Here is a 19088-nt window from a genome sequence, read left to right on the forward strand (position 1 = left end):
TTGATATCCACAAAAATAAATGATTCTACAGTATAATTAAACTTACAATACAACTACAATGTTGACATGGGTTTTGTCTCCACCTTGTTCCATTCACCTTGTTACCACAATCCATGCAGGTAGGGCAACATTCTCCTGGCAGGGTAACAACAGTTTTACATCTACCAATATCTGGACAAGGTTTTCTCTGACATGTGACATCACCACGGTCACACATACATTTCTTACAGGAATCGGTCATCGGTACAAATGTACTTCCTGTCACATAAATTCTACCTTGGTATAAGCAACCACCTGAAACATGTACCAAAATAATATTTTAAGATCATCATAATAAGCTGAATCAAGAAATACCAAAAGTAAACATGGTTTTGACTGTGTTTTTAGTCCATGAACTGAGATTCTTTGTATAAAAGTTTTTATGCAAAATTTATTTCATAATATTAAAGTTTCATTTCTTGAAAATGAAAATAAAATTTGTGCGTTCAAAACATTTTTCTGGATTTACTTCATCAAGAATGCTCAAAACTAAAAATTTGAATGCAGGGTATGTATGGATACTTGATAATCTATTTATCTAGAATGAGGCTTAAACGGATGAGCCTAATCCATATAAGGTCATCTTTGCCTGAAGGAGTTGACAGATTATTTTTTTTAGTCTCTAAGTTTATCAAAGGAAAATTAAAGAAACATATGCTATAAATCATGACAGTGACTTAAAGCTGACTACTAGTCTGATGATACCCTCAGGGAAGAATAGTCCACCAGATGCAGTAGCCAACCACTGCTAGAGCATGAAAATGTTCCACTTTTATGCATCCAAAGTGGACTTTCACTTAAAAAAAAAGGGGGGGGTCCAGTATATTGGATAGGGGCAAAAATTTAGCCTTGCAATAATTCACCTAGAAAACTCTCAACAAGTTGTGGCAAGGGATTTTGAATGTGTAGAGTAGAGGGCAAGGCACTCTCCAAAAAAGCATATGGTTTAACATCCACACTGACTGGAGGCGAGTGAGTATTTATGCATACCACATTGCCAAATGATCCCTACCTCAGCAAAGTTCTTACTACTTGATGGGAGAAATCCAGGTCATCAAATTTGTATTCAAATCAATGTCAACTCTCTGTTTCAATTACAACATAAATTACAGATATTCAAAAATATTACAGGTTGGTCTTTTTTTCTCAAGTCTGTAATTTTTAATTCTCTAATGAAAAATTAGTTGAAATCTGAAATACCTTACTTCACATTGGGTATCTATATAAACCTACCTTCACAAGATGGACAACACTGGCCAGGACTCTGTATAGGGTATCTACATCTAATAGGTTCACAATCAGTTTTTCTGCAGGTTATAACACTGTTCTGAAAACAAATTTACCAAATAGATCAAAACAATATATCAAACGCTAAATTTTTTATCCCTTTTTGTGATGCAAAATTCATTATAAAAACTTTATTGATAAAAGCATACAAATATTATACTAATATATAAGCTTATGATTTGGAAATTTGAGCAACAAAATAATCTTTTTTCAGCGTACAACCATTTTTGTTGTTTTTTAAGTAGTTATTTGGCCTTTTTTTATTATATAATTTATTAACTACCTGACATTGACAAGTATCACACTCAGATTTCCTCCACGTTGACCCTTCAACTCTATCTAAACCTCTTTCATCTATACAACCTGAAAATAAAGGTAAGACAAGGTTTCAGGATGTTTTATTAAATGCGATATGACAATTAGCTTCTATTTTCTAGATCAACACCCTAAGTCATACTGTTAAGCTTCTAGCTCATAAGGTAACAGTATGCAGGAAGATTTGCCTCGCTACCTGAGAATCTCCAAGTTAAACCAGATCCTCTTATTCCTAAATGCTATGTGTATGGAGGAGTAGCAGAAAATATATTTTTTTATAATATTTTGTTTGAATCATCCTGAGATAAACCCATGGGTTCCTACAGTCAAGGTGAGAATGTTGCCAAGATATCACAAACTAAAGGTAGTTAAACTTTAGCTACTGTGGATTCATTATTCTACGGATACCAATTTTCATGGATTTTGTGGATAAAGGTGAATAACGAATTCAAAGATTCAACGAATGACACATTTCCATTCAGGTCATATGCAGACTTTGGCAAAACCACGAAATTAAATATCCATGAAAATGCAAGTTTTCCTCAAATTACAAAAATTGGCACCCAAGAAAATAAATGAATCCACAGTATTTGTAAAAATCTCACATATGAATTCATATCCTATTTGTATTTGTATTTGAAAGTTTGATAATTATATGCATTTTGTAGGCTGGAAAATCTAATTCTATAAGATGCTTCAAATTATATTAAAATTGACAGAAATGATTTTCAGCTTCATCTAAAGGATGGTATCAAATATTTCCCATATTTATATTAGAATATTCTTTACAAAAAACTCAAATTAGAATGTTGGAAATGTTTTGTTCCATTCAAAAGATACTTGGAAATTTCCTACTTCTCATTTAAGAAATCACAGTTTAATACAAAATCTTTTGAGTGTTGAGGGGATCATCTGTGGTACAAATTCTTTTAGGCAATATGATAGTGTTCTTAGCACTAGCACTAGGTATACAGCCTATGGTTTGACATTACTGATCCTATAACAGCCTTTGTAATACATAAACATTTCTTTCCCTTTGATAGTGTGGTAATGGTTTAATATTTAACCAAAAAGGCCTAGGTTGGTTATGAGGCATCATAAAGACAATTCGTGCCTATAGTGTATGATAACATTTTTGGAGTAGATAAATTGTGAGGGAATTCGATGTTTGCTATACCACGGTTCATTTCAACGCACTTTTTGACAATACCACTATACCAATCAGAAAGAATTTTTTTGCAGTGTTTTAAGAAATAATTTTACTTTGTATCCAATTATTATTTGTTAAACATTAAATGTTTTAAAAGGGTGAATTTTTTGTATTAAGTCAATAATTATGTAGACTTTTGAAGCCCAAACTTTCTATTGCCTTAAATACGCAAATGAAAGATCCGAAAACTATACCAACATGTTTTTGAAATTATAGCAAAACTTTTGGTTGACAAATTTTAATTTGTTTTTGCAAAAAATTAATTTAAAAATCTGTCATTTCCTCCCTACCCAGTTTACCCCAATCACAATGATGTGGACCGGTCATTGTAATTGAATCTTGCGCAATTTGATTGGATTAAGTTATTATTAGTTTAACTGCAAACTTTTTATTTTTTTTTCATACATGTATATTGATTCAATCAGAATATGCATGAATATGTACAGTAATTTAAATGACCTTCAAACTGGACACTGGACGAGTCCATATTATTTTTTATCAATGAAACTAAAGGTATAAAAGGTAAGAATTGCCACTTCTTATATTTTCACAAAATTTTCAACATATAGAGTAGATAAATTATTTTTAATAGCCTATTCCGGAGAAAAAGAGAAATTTTACAAATTAGACGTTTTATTCCATTAAACAAGTCATTTTTCGAAGAGAAATGCTGAAATACATTTTACGCACGGCCACACCAGGTAAAATTGTTGTTTATCTTAAAAAAAAAAAAAAATTCAGTCTCATTATAATGTTATAATAACAATTAATCGGTAGTCGGAAGATAAAGTCAAAATATGTCCGATCTGCCTATTTTCTTACATCAAAATTCAATATGATCGCTTTAAGGTCAATTTCGTCTACCTCACAAAATCTTGTTAGGCACTATAAGTGTTTTAGGAAAGTACTGTATAAGTGTTTCAGTTTTACTTGAATTTGACATGAACTGCTGTTTGAAATATTGGATCTAATAGAAATTCTAGATACTGATAAAGTAATTATAAGTGGAGAAAAATGTAATGCTTGACATAAAAGGGGAAATCCTATATTGTATGTACCTACCACTACATTGTACAGTTTTACCAGTCACCACATTATACCATTCTACAGAACAACTTCCACAACGGTTTACTCTACACACAGCATCTGGTATACCTGATAGTAAAATAAGACAACTCTTAATACAAAATGATGCAAAATTATAATCAATATGATATCTCTTTAATAAAATCAGGTTTCTTTGCAATTATTAAGTTGTTTGTAATTTAACTGTACTTCATACTGAAGTAAAATGATACAGAATGTAACATTATAAAGTATTTTCTGGGTCAAGGATTTTTTAATTAGTTGAAATTGATTTGACGAAATAGTCATCTTTACAAAACTTCCATGTAAATTTTGTATGATTCGGAAGATATCTGGAGGTAAAATACAAGAATATATATGGTTTATGGGTGGGGATCTTGACTGTTAACAAGTTCTCAAACAGGAACGGGGTGGGAGTGTCCCCAGGGGATTCCCTTTTATTTCAATTGATTTGTTTTATTGTCCCGTACAAGAATATATATGGTTTCGGAGTGGGGATCTCAACTTTTAACAAGTTTTCAAAAAGATGGGGGGTGGGGACGACCTCCATGAACTTCCCCAATATTTCATTTGATTTGTTTAATTGTCCAATACAGGAATATATATGTTTTCGGGGTGGGGATCTCGACTGTTTACAAGTTCTCAAACAGGAAGGGGGTGGGAGTGACCCCAGGGGACTCACCTTTTATTTCATTTGATTTGTTTTATTGTCCCGTACAAAAATATATATGGTTCAGGGATGGGGATCTCAACTGTTTACAAGTTCTCTAACAGGATGGGGTGGGGTGATCCCCACCCAGGGACTCCCCCCTATATTTCATTTGATTTGTTTTATTGTCCAATACAAGAATATATATGGTTTAGGGGCGGGGATCTCGACCGTTAACAAGTTCTCAAACAGGAGGGGGTGGGGGTGACCCCAAGGGACTCCCCTATATGTCATTTGATTTGTTTTATTGTCCCATACAAGAATATATATGGTTTAGGGGATGGGAATCTCAACCATTTACAAGTTCTTAAACAGTAGGGGGTGGGGGTGAGCCCCAGGGACTCCACTATATTTCATTTGATTTGTTAAATTGTCCCATACATGAATATATATGGTTTATGGGTGGGGATCTCGACCGTTTACAAGTTCTCAAACAGAAGGGGGTGGGATCCAGGGACTCAACCTATATATGATTTGATTTGTTTTATTGTCCTGTGATCATTATTGAAGACTGCCTGTGTCTATCACTTACTGTTTTCAAGTTATAGTCATTTGAAAATTACAAAAAATTAAATCCCATAGGGTTCTATAGTAAATCCTTCCCTTCTGTAGGCCCCTCAAAATACCCCTAAATAGACCCCAAGAAGAAAATAATAAGAACTGAGCAAAAACAAGTCTCCAAACTTTGTTTGGGAGATTTAATAACAAATAGTATATATACGAATTTTGTTATAGTCCAATTTTGTGAGGCCGATTACCTAATAGGCCGAGTTTGTTATAGTCTGAGTCTGTTTATTTTCCTGTGATCATTATTGAAGACTGCATGTGTCTATCACTTACTGTTTTCAAGTTATAGTCATTTGAAAATTACAAAAAATTAAATCCCATAGTGTTCTATAGTAAATCCTTCCCTTCTGTAGGCCCCTCAAAATACCCCTAAATAGACCCCAAGAAGAAAATAATAAGAACTGAGCAAAAACAATAAGTCTCCAAACTTTGTTTGGGAGATTTAATAACAAATAGTATATATACGAATTTTGTTATAGTCCAATTTTGTGAGGCCGATTACCTAATAGGCCGAGTTTGTTATAGTCCGAGTCTGAGATGAGATACCAGTATACTTTCGATACACTCGGGCTTTTACGTCTTTAATAAACATTTGTAAAAATCGTAGTAAAATAGCGTCGAAAAAAGTTCACTCATGAAATATTTTAAACACGGTATTCATTTTCTCTTCAACCGGAGGACGGGAGGAAACCTCTGAAACCGGGATTAGTGTACTCCCGTTGGGAGGCACACATATGTGGATCTCACGCATGTCTGAGGAATACTGATAAAAAAATAACTTAGAAACTGCTGTCTAGTGTAGATGTGTATTGATTTTATTTTCCGCAGAGCGCAGATCCGCGAAGTAGTGTTTGTGATAGCCATTTTCAAATTAAGTTGAATTCATTTGAATTATCGATGAGCATTCAATTCATTTTTATTCAAGCTGTAAGCTAATAAAACTAGAGGCTCTCAAGAGCCTGTGTCGCTCACCTGATTCTACTTTGGTTTTGGAAATCATGTAAAAATAGATTAAAATCATAACAGATACCCTAATAATGAGTGAGGCCAAATTTGGTTTAATATTGGTCCTGTAATTTAATAAAAAAATCCTGGTGGCCATCTTGAACAGTAAATCGGCAACAAAGTAGCAACACTTAATCAGCACCTCATAAGAAACATTTATGCCATGTTTTGGTTTCATTCTATTCAGTGCACCTCTAGAAGAAGCATAAATTGTATGTATATCCAATAGGGTCTTATGTTAAAGGAAGTCCCCCCATTGGCGGCCATCATGGATGAAGGATCAGCTTCAAAGTAACAAAACTTAGTCAGCACCTCAAAGGAACATTCATGCCATGTTTGGTTTCAATCCATTCAGTATGTGGTTCTCTAAAAGAAGACATTTGTATGTATTGTCCATAGGGTCCTTTGTTAAACATTGTCCCCATCTGGCAGCCATCATGGATGAAGGATCAGCTTCAAAGTAACAACACTTGGTCAGCACCTCAAAAGGAACATGCATGCCATGCTTGGTTTCATTCCATTCAATGGTTCTCTAAAAGAAAACATTTGTACGTATTTCTCATAGGGTCCTATGTTAAACTAAGTCCTCCGCTGGCGGCCATCTTAGATTATGGATCAGCTTCATAGTAACAACACTTGGTCAGCACCTCATAAGGAACATTCATGCCATGTTTGGTTTCATTGCATTCAGTGGTTCTCTAAAAGAAGACATTTGTATGTATTTCCCATAGACTCCTATTTTAAACTAAGTCCCCCGCTGGCGGCCATCTTGGATGATGGATCAGCTTCAAAGTAACAACACTTGGTCAGCACCTCATAAGGAACATTCTTGCCATGTTTGGTTTCATTATATTCAGTGGTTCTCTAAAAGAAGACGTTTGTATGTATTTCCCATAGGGTCCCATGTTAAACTAAGTCCCCCGCTGGCGGCCATCTTGGATTATGGATCGGCTTCAAAGTAACAACACTCGGTCAGCACCTCATTAGGAACATTCATGCCATGTTTGGTTCCATTCCATTCAGTGGTTCTCTAAAAGAAGACATTTGTATGTATTTCTCATAGGGTCCAATGTTAAACTAAGTCCCCTGCAGGCGGCCATCTTGGATTATGGATCGGCTTCAAAGTAACAACACTTGGTCAGCACCTCATAAGAAACATTCATGCCATGTTTGGTTTCATTCCATTCAGTGGTTCTCTAATAGAAGACATTTGTATGTATTTCCCATAGGGTCCAATGTTAAACTAAGTCCCCTGCAGGCGGCCATCTTGGATTATGGATCTGCTTCATAGTAACAACACTAGGTCAGCCCCTCATAAGGAACATTCATACCATGTTTGGTTTCATTCCATTCAGTGGTTCTCTAAAAGAAGACAGTTGTATGTATTTCCCATAGCGTCCTATGTTAAACTAAGTCCCCCGCTGGCGGCCATCTTGGATTATGGATCGGCTTCAAAGTAACAACACTAGGTCAGCACCTCATAAGGAACATTCATACCATGTTTGGTTTCATTCCATTCAGTGGTTCTCTAAAAGAAGACAGTTGTATGTATTTCCCATAGGGTCCTATGTTCAACTAAGTCCCCCGCTGGCAGCCATCTTAGATTATGGATCGGCTTCATAGTAACAACACTTGGTCAGCACCTCATAAGGAACATTCATGCCATGTTTGGTTTCATTCCATTCAGTGGTTCTCTAGAAGAAGTTCAAAATGTAAAAAGTTAATGACGACGACAGACGAGACTCTGTCGACGGACGACGCCGGAAGACGACAGACGACGGACGACGGATGCCAAGTGATGAGAAAATCTCACTTGGCCCTTCGGGCCAGGTGAGATAAAAAGAAGTAACTCAAAATTTCAAAAAAAATTTTGTGTTGTTGAATTGCGGTTTCATTGACATATATTCCATATCTCTCTTTATTTTCATCTTTTCATTATCTAATGCTTCAATAGTTTGTCCTTTACAACATGCAGGGAAAATTCTTGAAGTAGCCCCCATATTATAAAGACATTACCTAATGTCCTTATCAGCAATATATTGTTCAAAATTTCAAAAGTAAGTATTTTAAGAGTAAAATTCTTCAAATAGTAAATCTTTTTGTGCTTTAAAGTATAAATTGTTTGATATATCTCTTTTTACAAAATGCTAGACAATCACTACTCAAACTGGATATTTAATATAAAGCATACCTGGACATTTACGATCTCGACAGAGGTCATTATTACAGGTGACAGGAAACCTTCCAATTGGACACTTGGAATAATAATATGTAATGAAACATAACCTTCAAAAGATAAAAACTAACAATAAGATAATTAGGTGGGAATTCATTAAGTTAATCAGGTATGTTGTCAATAGTATTATTGTGTCATATCTTTGTTTTTTTGTCATTTTCAGAACTTGGTGCTGATGACAGATCCTTGATATTCTCTGTAACAAAGTTATTGGCAACTCTCTTAGACTTTAGACAATTGAGATCTTCACAAATTGTACAGTTATGCGTTTATTGTTGAGACACCTAATTGACTAAATAGTTGTTCTTTTTTTATATATTTGTGTTGTTGAGTTGCTATCTCATTAACACCTACCTTTGTTTTTTGCTGGAGGCAAGAAACAGACATATATATTTGTGTTGTTGAGTTGCTATCTCATTAACACCTACCCTTGTTTATTGCTGGAGGCAGGAAACAGACATATATATTTGTGTTGTTGAGTTGCTATCTCATTATCACCTACCCTTGTTTATTGCTGGAGGCAGGAAACAGACATATATATTTGTTGGCCTTAGACAGACTGTGTTCAGTTTACACAATACAAATACTAAATCATGTAAAAATATTCTTTGTACATCTTGATGCAAGAGCTCACTTTGTCTGATCTGGGAATTTTAATTTATTTTATAACATCATCTGCTTTTTTAAAAAATGCATTAGAATTAGATCATAAACATTAACCAGTATACCTACCTTCGATCTGATTCAATAGGTAACCAAATTCTCTCATCAGTAATACTAGAAACACGAGGCATGTAATTTGGATCAATCTGGTGTAGTCTTTGTTGTTCTTCCTGTAGTCTCTCTATCAGTAAAATCTGGTCCCCTCTGTGTAACCAGTTTGTTGTGTATCTCCATGAAGGGTAGGTACTGACAGCTGGACAAATTCTTACAATCACACGAATGGTCAAATTGTTAGCCTTGTTTAACTCAATTTCAGCCCAGCGTTTAATTAACACATACATTGGTCCCAAGAAATAATTATTGCATCCTTTGAAATCAAAACCTTTTGAGTTGAAACCAAATACATCAAATCCTTCCCTATCAAAACCATATTTGTTGAAACCATAGCGATTGTAGCCAGATGAATCAAAAATATTTTTGTAATCACTGAAAATCCACGTACTGTTTTTGTTAAAACCAAATGGTGTCACTCCATTGGTGTCAAAACCATATCTATCAAAACCCCATTTATCTAAACCGTTGGCAGCGAATCCGTCCAAGTTGTACATGTCAATGTAGAATCCAAATCTATCAAATCCAGTTTGGTCAAAACCTTGACGATTGTAACCATAGCGATCATATCCATTAGCATTGTATATTCCTCTAGTATCAAAATTTCCTGATTTATCATAACCTTTTACATCATATCCATTTTTATCATAACCTTCTCTGTCGTAACCATGGCGATCATATCCATAACGATCAAAGCCAAGAACTGGAATTCTAATATTACATATCAATCCTTCTGTAAGTGGCACATATTTGACACATAACTGTGATTCTGATTCTAAAACATCATCTGGAGTGACATGGAATGGAGCCATGGGAACATAACGATGGGTACTGGGATACAGTAATAACCCTTCAGCATGCTTCTTCTGCCATGTATCCCAAATCTTATCAATGAATGCTAAATGTGATAGAAATACTGGATCATAGGGACTGAAGTCTGACCCCATGTGACCTCCGACCCATGACTGGAATAGCTGAGATACTACTTCCATCTGTAATCTAAAGTTTGTATAGGATGGATCATTCAAAGCTAGTTGAAGATTTACAGCATCTGGCAGACTTATATCCTTATTGAATTTTCTCCTCAAACATGGGATCCAGTATGGTGGGTTATGTCCCTTGAATGGATGGAATGGCACACAACCTGTGACTCCTTCACCATTTCCACCAAAATATTTGTTTGACCAGATGATTGATTTATCTGGTTTTCCAGAATCTATTGTCCAGTCATAATAAGGAATCGTTAAATCACAATCTAACTCCTGAAGTTCTTGTTCAACATATCTCAAAAAGTATCTATGCCAGGGCAGGAAAGCATCACTGCCAACTGCCTGTGGTTTGTAATCAGCATACATCTGAGCAATCTGAAACCAACGTGATGGACATCCGGTTTCCATGGCAAGTCGTCTGACATTATTCTGATAGCGTTGGATTTCACCATCACTCATTTCTCTGATTTCTTTACGATTGTATGTTTGTCTACAAGCACATCTCAATACTCCTTTACTGTCACACAAGCATTCCTGGCAACCAATACTGACCTTTGCCCCTATTCTATATGTAGTGTTACCATAGTGACAACCACAGGACTCCCCACAATCAACATCTTCACACTTACGACCTTGACTGAAGGACACAACTTGATGATCTTTCTTCTTTTCTACAGATTGACATTGCCTTAAGGTCAATGACCTACACTTGTGATTGTAACCATAAGAGAGTCTGAAAATATCATAGCCTCTTCTGTTGTTACCAAGACAACTGTATCCAGCTCTAGAAAAAAGGAATTCATTAATTCTATTTTATTTTCGATAAGGGTTAATTTTTACATAACAACTTTATCAGAGTTCATGGCAATGTATAGACTTCAAATGTCTATAATATTTATGACAGCCTTTTTGTGCATTAACATGAAGCAATCAACAATCAACAAGCAATCAAATCTTTAAAAAATTATCATTAAGACCATTTATGACACCACTTCAACTAAAATGGCTGTGATTATGATAAAACTTTATTTAGATGCTATGGAAAAGAGCACCAAGGTCCCCTTTAAAAATACAAATAATGCACAAAAAGAAGGTTTTATCTGGATATTTCATCAAATAATTTGATTCTACTGTTTCTGTTTCTTATCATTTTAGTATAACTTTAACCTCATGAAAATACTAACCCTTGGTTCAAATTAAGATATTTTAATTACAATTACCCCTGAACATGGCCAAAACTTGAATTTTTGCCTTTTGATAAAAAAAACTATTTTTCCAATCTTAAGGACATTTCTCTATTGCAAAGTCATGAAATGTGATATATATAGTTGCAAAAAGTAAAATAACTAAAATACCGAACTCCAAGCAACAAACGAGACCAGTAAAAAGAAAATATAAATTTTTAAAATTGTGGTAATGACAATTTTTTTCTTATCACAATACAAAACAATATTGCTAGCAACAGACCAGAACTTTTCATGAGCATGGTTCGCACCTGTTATAACCCTCAACATTATAGCCATCTTTATCATACTCTATAATTCCATCATATTCTCCAATTCTGTTATATCCTAGGATGTTAAAGCCCTCTTCATCATATCCTTCCTGGTTATAGCCCTGTCTGTCCAGCCCCTGTCTGTCATACCCAGCTTTATTATAACCTGAAAAAAACACAACTGTAACATTTTACATCAACTCATACCTGTTTTATAGTACTTACAACTAAAACTAAATGATGCCATCAGAAATGTTTTAATTTACTTTGGATTTGTTATTGTTCATGGGGTATTAATTTTCTTTGATTTAGTGGATATTGGTGACCCTGATTTCAACTGTTCAAAATATATAAATATCATATAGGCTTGTCATTTCTGTGTCATTTGTTCTCTTGTGGAGAGTTGTCTCATTGGCAATCATACCACATCTTCTTATTTTTATATTGTATACAGAATTTGTCAATAAATTCAAGTATCCACAAATATACAATTTTTCATCAAACCAAAAAAATGTATACCCACAAAAATAAAAGAATACACAATATGTTTTTTCTACCAAATTTAAACTGTATCCCACTCCCTATCATGAGGTCCTCACATTTAAGTAGCCTTATTATAGTGGTCGCCTCAATTGATAAGTTGAGTGGGGTATGACATGACTGGTCTAAAGTAAATAAAAACAAAACTAAATCAATGTTAAATATTTGTATCTATAGATTCCTCTTTTCATGTTTCTTGTATCAATACTGCTTCGTTATTCAAATTAGATCATATGTGATTGCTTCATGTAACCACAAGGATGTGTTAAAAGGCCTTGACTGACCTTCATCAAATTTCTTGCAAGGGGAGTTGATGGGATGCTGTCTCATAGATAATCAAGTAGTTCTATAAAATTTGATAGTCATGAAGCTATTAATGTTTCTTTTATAAAAAGTTTTAAGCTATGTCATCAATTTTATATTGCAACATAACTTTTCAACAATTGCTTCTTTTGAAACCTGAGAAGGTGGAGTGAATCAGCTAAAACAAGATGTGTCTGAACAACACCAATGGCCCTGCTCGCAAAAAAAACTTGAAGCCATTCTTAGGAATGGAAAAGTCTGTGAATCCATAAAAATTGGGTATTACTTTACCCAGCATACTGATATGGACAATACAAAAGATAAGGTATAACTCCTATATAAAGTGCATATCATTAAACCTTTACCTTTTCTATCATAACCATAACTGTTATATATCTGGTTCCCTGATGATAAACTGTTATTGTAGGTCCTAACTTCTCTCTTCTTGTTAAAGCCATCTACATTAAATCCATATCTGAAATTTATGAAAAAGTCACAATGTCAAATTTCCTACTGCATATATGTTCTATTTGGTACCTACTTTTATTTGTTTGTTTTTTTTATTAGAATCATCTAACATTCATACATTTTTGCTCTTTGTTTCCCAAAATGAGTTCAATTCAAAATAATAACACAAATGATATGGTACTTTTAACCAGAGCTTTTGAAATAAGTATGGAGTACAATTCCATGTAAAGCATGACATGTTATTTTTATTTTCAAAAAGAATACCTGAATAAACATTTAATTTGCCACTGGACGTTAACCAGCCATCCATCCATCAAAAAGAATACAAAGTCTACTGTTTAAAAGTAATTTCTATCATATAGTTTATCAGTCTGCATACTAATGGCATTCAGGAGCTTTACAAGATTTTACTTCTAGATGAATACCCTTAAATGGCATATTCTTACTCATAACCAAACCCTCTCTTATTTCACTGAACTCAAGTTTTCTTAAACAACAGGCTAGTATTAAAACTGTTTGCTCAGTGAGTATCCTATCCTGTCAAAGCCCTTCTCATCATAGCCAACTGCTGTGTCTTTGAAAACAGGATATATATAACAACAGGCCATTATCTACATTGCGCCTGACAGAAAACAGGATATATATAACAACAAGCCATTATCTACATTGTGCCCAACAGGTAACCAGTTTACATATCCTTGTTCTGTATCCCTTACCTATCATAGCCTTTCTCATCATAGCCGACCACTTTGTCTCTGAAAACAGGATATCTATAACAACAGGCTCCTATCATACATCTGGTCTGACAGGAAGGATAATCAGGGAAATTGTTAGAGTTGCCTCCACATCCAGTATATATAAACTCCTCACATCTCTGGGTGACATAGTTATAATACCATCTGGTTACTCTCCTGTTACAAGAACCTAAAATAGGAAAGAACATGACTATTCTTATCATCACGAGTACAGCTTTGAAGGATGACATTATAAATTCCAGCAATTAGTTTCAAATCGTATTCATGATGAAGTGGTTTAAAATTAAAATAACAAGAACCCTGTTTTGAATAGCAGATAACCCTGGCTCACAAGGTCAAAACTCAGCAAAGACACATTACACCACTTTGATATATTCTGATTCCAAGCCAAGCATTCTTTGGTCTTATCTTTTTTAAAAATATTGCATATATCTAACAAATATATACATGTAACAAAAAACTAAATTCCAGTATCCTGTTTGACTTGTTAAACAAAAGATTTCTAGACCTTGCAAACTCAAGCCAAGAACACAATTACCCATACTATAGGCTACACGTACATTTACAGTTTTGTATTTCAACTATGAACCATCTATTTATGTAGGACCAGTCTGCACCAAAATCTTTTCCAACTACTAGTTCGAAAACCAATATTCTGACATTTTTCTTATGTGTCCAAACAAAGTTTTTGAAAATACTTGCTAGTCCAAATAAAATTGTACTAGTCAAAAGCATCTGACTAGTGGCTAAAGGTGCAGACTATAGGACACAATTATGTATAGGGTACTTGTTTATCTTACCTGGACTAACAGGTAGACTGCAGACTTCTATAGCTTTGTTTTGACACAATTATGTATAGGGTACTTGTCTATCTTACCTGGACAAACAGGTAGACTGCCGACTTCTATAGCTTTGTTTTGACACAATTATGTATATGGTACTTGTTTATCTTACCTGGACTAACAGGTAGACTGCAGACTTCTATAGCTTTGTTTTGACACAATTATGTATAGGGTACTTGTTTATCTTACCTGGACTAACAGGTAGACTGCAGACCTCTATAGCTTTGTTTTGACACAATCATGTATAGGGTACTTGTTTATCTTACCTGGACTAACAGGTAGACTGCAGACTTCTATAGCTTTGTTTTGACACAATTATGTATAGGGTACTTGTTTATCTTACCTGGACTAACAGGTAGACTGCAGACCTCTATAGCTTTGTTTTGACACAATCATGTATAGGGTACTTGTTTATCTTACCTGGACTAACAGGTAGACTGCAGACTTCTATAGCTTTGTTTTGACACAATTATGTATAGGGTACTTGTTTATCTTACCTGGACTAACAGGTAGACTGCAGACTTCTATAGCTTTGTTTTGACACAATTATGTATAGGGTACTTGTTTATCTTACCTGGACTAACAGGTAGACTGCAGACTTCTATAGCTTTGTTTTGACACTTTGGTCCATCAAATCCTGGTGGACACTGACATGTTACTAGGTGTGGTTCATTTGTCCAAACTGATGGGACACAGGTACCTCCATTTAAACATGGATTTGGTTCACAGAAATCTGAAACAAAATAAAGAAGAAGTTTGTATATAATCCGTAAACTCCCCTGTAAGATCTACCAAAACACATGAATTAATACAGTATTACTTTCGCTTAACATCAATAGGAATCTGTCACATCAACAAGTACATGAACATGGATTTAATTCACATATGAAACAAGTGAAACTGCGAGCTACTGCTCACTGATGATACCCCCGCCCAAATATGTATTTGGAATATTTAAAGTGTAAAATGATGTAAGTGTTCGGTAAACAAGAAGTTGTTGAGTGATGAATCTGAAAACGCATCACACGGTATAGCTGACTTATATAAATCCTGAAACCAAATTTCAGAAATCCTTATGATGTAGTTCCTGAGAAAGATGCGAGGAAAAATATTCATGGGAAGGATGAACGGACTGACATTGGACGGACTTTTTTAAAGAGGGGGTATAATGATAAATCTATCAAGTTTAATTTCTGAATTGCAGACCTAATCCAAAAACTTAAATCTGACCTCTGAAGTATATACTAGGAGTTGTACCTACCTCTTTCTTCCTGACAATTCACCCTCCTCCCATCCAGGAACCACACAGCTTTACATTCCCTACAGAAATCAATATAACATACAGACTCCGGGTAGGATGGACATGAGGTTGTCTGGCATGGGTTCTCTGTACATCTGGCAATACTATCACATGCACATAACGATAGGAATGAGGTTGTATCAAAACAAAACCTTGAGGATGGTAAGGTTAGAGGTGAAACTGGTGTCTGTACTGGTACCATGGCTGAAATATAAAGTCAAGGCTGAATAACTTTGGAGACTACAGACAACATATTAAATAGAATCTTGATGGATGGAAGGAAAAAAGGTAAACTTAAATCTTGAATGATACCATATGAATGAAGTTCAAGGTTGACATAAAGAATTAACTTTATAAGAGCTGACAATTTTCTTCTAAACAAAATGTAAAGGCTTTAAACAAGTAACAAGTCTACATTCCACTATTAAGTTCATAAAATACTAACGCCACAAGTGGGGTTGAAACTCACAACCTCAGTGTTGACAGGCTAGTGATACAGTAGTTTAACTACTTAGACCAGTCGGCCAAGGTAACTATTGTAGTCATAAAAATATTAACAATAAGTTAAGATTTCCATCAGTATGGATTTTGACTTAACTGCTCATAGGAATGTTTTTAATTAAAGGGAAGTTACTCATCGTTAACTTTTTTTGTTGGTAAAATTTGCTATACAGCATAGTTAACTGCAAACTATATAAAATACTAACATGTGACATCCTTGATTTGTCCCATCCAAAAGTGACTTGCCCATTCAGGTGTGACTGTATTTAGCCGTGGACACATCCTAGGTACTGACATAAGAAATCCCTTGTCCTGTGATGATAGTATCTCCCAAACTCTATATGACTGTAGTGCAACAAAGGGTCCATTGAACAGGTAGTTACAATGACTTATGTCATAACCTCTAACAGTGAAACCATACTTATCATAACCTTCTCTGGACAAACCTGAAAAAGAAAAGTGATATACGTTACTCTCTTTCAAAAGTCAATGGGTTAGTTTGTATCTACATTTATTTAATATGCCTACAAGTACTTGTAATATATTTGCAGCATGAAAAAAATATCTAGAAGAAGTTGTTAATTGGTTTGTTGGTTTCTATCAAATGTTTTTGGCAATTCCTGTTGTTCTTCTTTTGTATGTAATTCATAAGAAACTATTTTTGTGTTTTGCTGTCCATGCCCAGATGACCATTTGAAGTAATGTAAGCAAATCAGGAATTTGTTTTGTTTATTTTTAAATTGAAAACTGCAAAAAATTGTGAAAAATTGTTAGCTATTTATACATCACATCTTTTCTGCAAAATAAACTTAAATTTTTTCTTTCTATTACAGTAAGTAACTTCATATATTTTGAGCGTTCAAAGTGGTTCTTACATACCTAGCCTGTTAGAACAAAAATCATCAAAACCATCATCACTATAGCGGCCAGATGAGTCTGGATTACCATTGACATCATATCCATTTCTGTTGTAACCATATATAGAATAGCCTTTTACATTGTAACCATAGCGATCATATCCTTGACGATTATATCCATTCAAGTTGTAGCCATCTCTATTAAAGCCTATGACAAAATATTAAGATTAATCACATACAATGATGCAGTTGTCTCCTTGAAAAAGGTAAACAATATACATTTATTTTCCTTTCCTTAAGAAGATATAAAGTTTATTCACCCTAAAACATGCAATTTTCCCAAGGGCATCTCAGGCAAATATGATATTTAGACGATGAACAAATCTTCATATTTGAAGGCAAGGGGAATATTTTCTTTGACTTCCAGAAAAAGCGTTCAAGAACATTTCTCATAGCCCTAGATTTTCTAATTATATTGCATAAATAGTATATCTATCATTGATTAAATTTAACAAGATATTTTTTCTGTTTTGATTTTAAAGAAGGAATAAAACAATTTTATTTTATTTTATTAAACATGATATGAACAATAATTTGGCTGTGTAAAATAGTGTTTAAAGATGAAAACCTTACCAGATCTGTGGTAACCATTCCTATTAAATCCACTTCTATCAAATCCTTGTTCATCATAGTAAGAACTGTATCTGTCTACAGCATTAGCTGGAATATCACCTCGATCTTCTGTGTCCTCTCTTACATCATCTGTTCTATTACATGGATGACCTCTGGAGGTCAAAGCATAGGTCACACAGAGGTCATTCTCAGAGTCAAGAACACCACTAGGTTGAACATTGAATGGAACCATTGGTATATTACCGTAAGCAGCAGGGAATTTAAATTTGTTGTTACCTTGTTGTTGCCAATCCCAGTATAGTTTATCAATGAAAGCGTGAATAGCAAAGAATACAGGATCATAGGGGGAAGTATTTTGACCCATATCCCCACCAATGTACTGATGGAGGTAGCTGACATAGGCTTCCAAACATAAACTCATTTCTGTGTAATCCTCACTACTGATGGCAAGAGCAAGTTCAACTAGAGAGGGAAGTTGGATGTTTGAATTGAAACGCCTACGTATACAAGGTCTCCATGACTGACCAAATGGATGGTCCGGAACACAGCCCTGTCTTCCTTCACCATTCCCACCAAAAATGTTTGGCTGCCAGATTATGGCATTAGCAAAATCCCCAATATCTGTTGTGAAGTCAAAATATGGAAGAGTTACTGTACAGTCTACTTCTTGTATAATTTGTTCTAAATTTCTCAAGTAAAATCGATGCCATGGGAGAAAGAATGCACTTCCGTGTGAGAACATGCCATGATGAATATACATATCACGCATCCTGTCCCATGCATTCCCAGGTCCAGATTGTTTGACCTGTTGAATAGCCACTTGTAATGAGATTAGTTCATCTGAAGTCAGGTCACGAATTTCCTTTCTAACTGATGGTCTTTCACAGCTATAAATAGAATAAAACAAGATCATAGAATATTTTGCTTCAATCATTTAGAATAGAATTTTATGTAACAAAGAAAAAAAAATCCTTGTCAGTATCAAAGAAAACAACATATAATGCAACTCTTTGTTTTGTTTTTTTACTTTCAAGTTTTGAGTAAAAGCTTTTATATTGAGCAATATTTTGCTAATCAAAATAGGTTTAATATATAAACAAGTGCATTTTAATAAAATATAGAAACAGCAACATAAAATATCATTTGGCTCTGAAACAATGGATTAAATACTTGCATT

General features: G+C 34.5%; 1 protein-coding gene across 4 annotated transcripts in view; it reads right to left on the bottom strand.

Annotated features, from left to right (window-relative positions):
- LOC127725473 (kielin/chordin-like protein) overlaps nt 1–19088 on the bottom strand; it is a 125583-nt gene that overhangs the window by 57629 nt on the left and 48866 nt on the right. For 2 of the 4 annotated variants that reach the window (XM_052232464.1, XM_052232462.1), the window contains exons 10-23: nt 17912–18798; nt 17301–17486; nt 16628–16867; nt 15882–16124; nt 15195–15353; nt 13740–13947; nt 12921–13030; nt 11713–11878; nt 9187–11001; nt 8410–8504; nt 3914–4006; nt 1610–1689; nt 1273–1366; nt 47–294 (exon numbers count right to left, since the gene is read on the bottom strand). In XM_052232464.1, coding sequence (XP_052088424.1) covers nt 47–294; nt 1273–1366; nt 1610–1689; nt 3914–4006; nt 8410–8504; nt 9187–11001; nt 11713–11878; nt 12921–13030; nt 13740–13947; nt 15195–15353; nt 15882–16124; nt 16628–16867; nt 17301–17486; nt 17912–18798 — 4624 coding nt within the window. Of the gene's footprint in view, nt 1–46; nt 295–1272; nt 1367–1609; nt 1690–3913; nt 4007–8409; nt 8505–9186; nt 11002–11712; nt 11879–12920; nt 13031–13739; nt 13948–14809; nt 14829–14963; nt 14983–15194; nt 15354–15881; nt 16125–16627; nt 16868–17300; nt 17487–17911; nt 18799–19088 lie in introns of those variants that run through there. The other 2 variants (XM_052232466.1, XM_052232465.1) reach the window with 2 other exon arrangements.

This window comes from Mytilus californianus, unplaced genomic scaffold, assembly GCF_021869535.1.
Source record: "Mytilus californianus isolate M0D057914Y unplaced genomic scaffold, xbMytCali1.0.p SCAF_15, whole genome shotgun sequence".
In the NCBI taxonomy this organism is placed as follows: domain Eukaryota; kingdom Metazoa; phylum Mollusca; class Bivalvia; order Mytilida; family Mytilidae; genus Mytilus; species Mytilus californianus.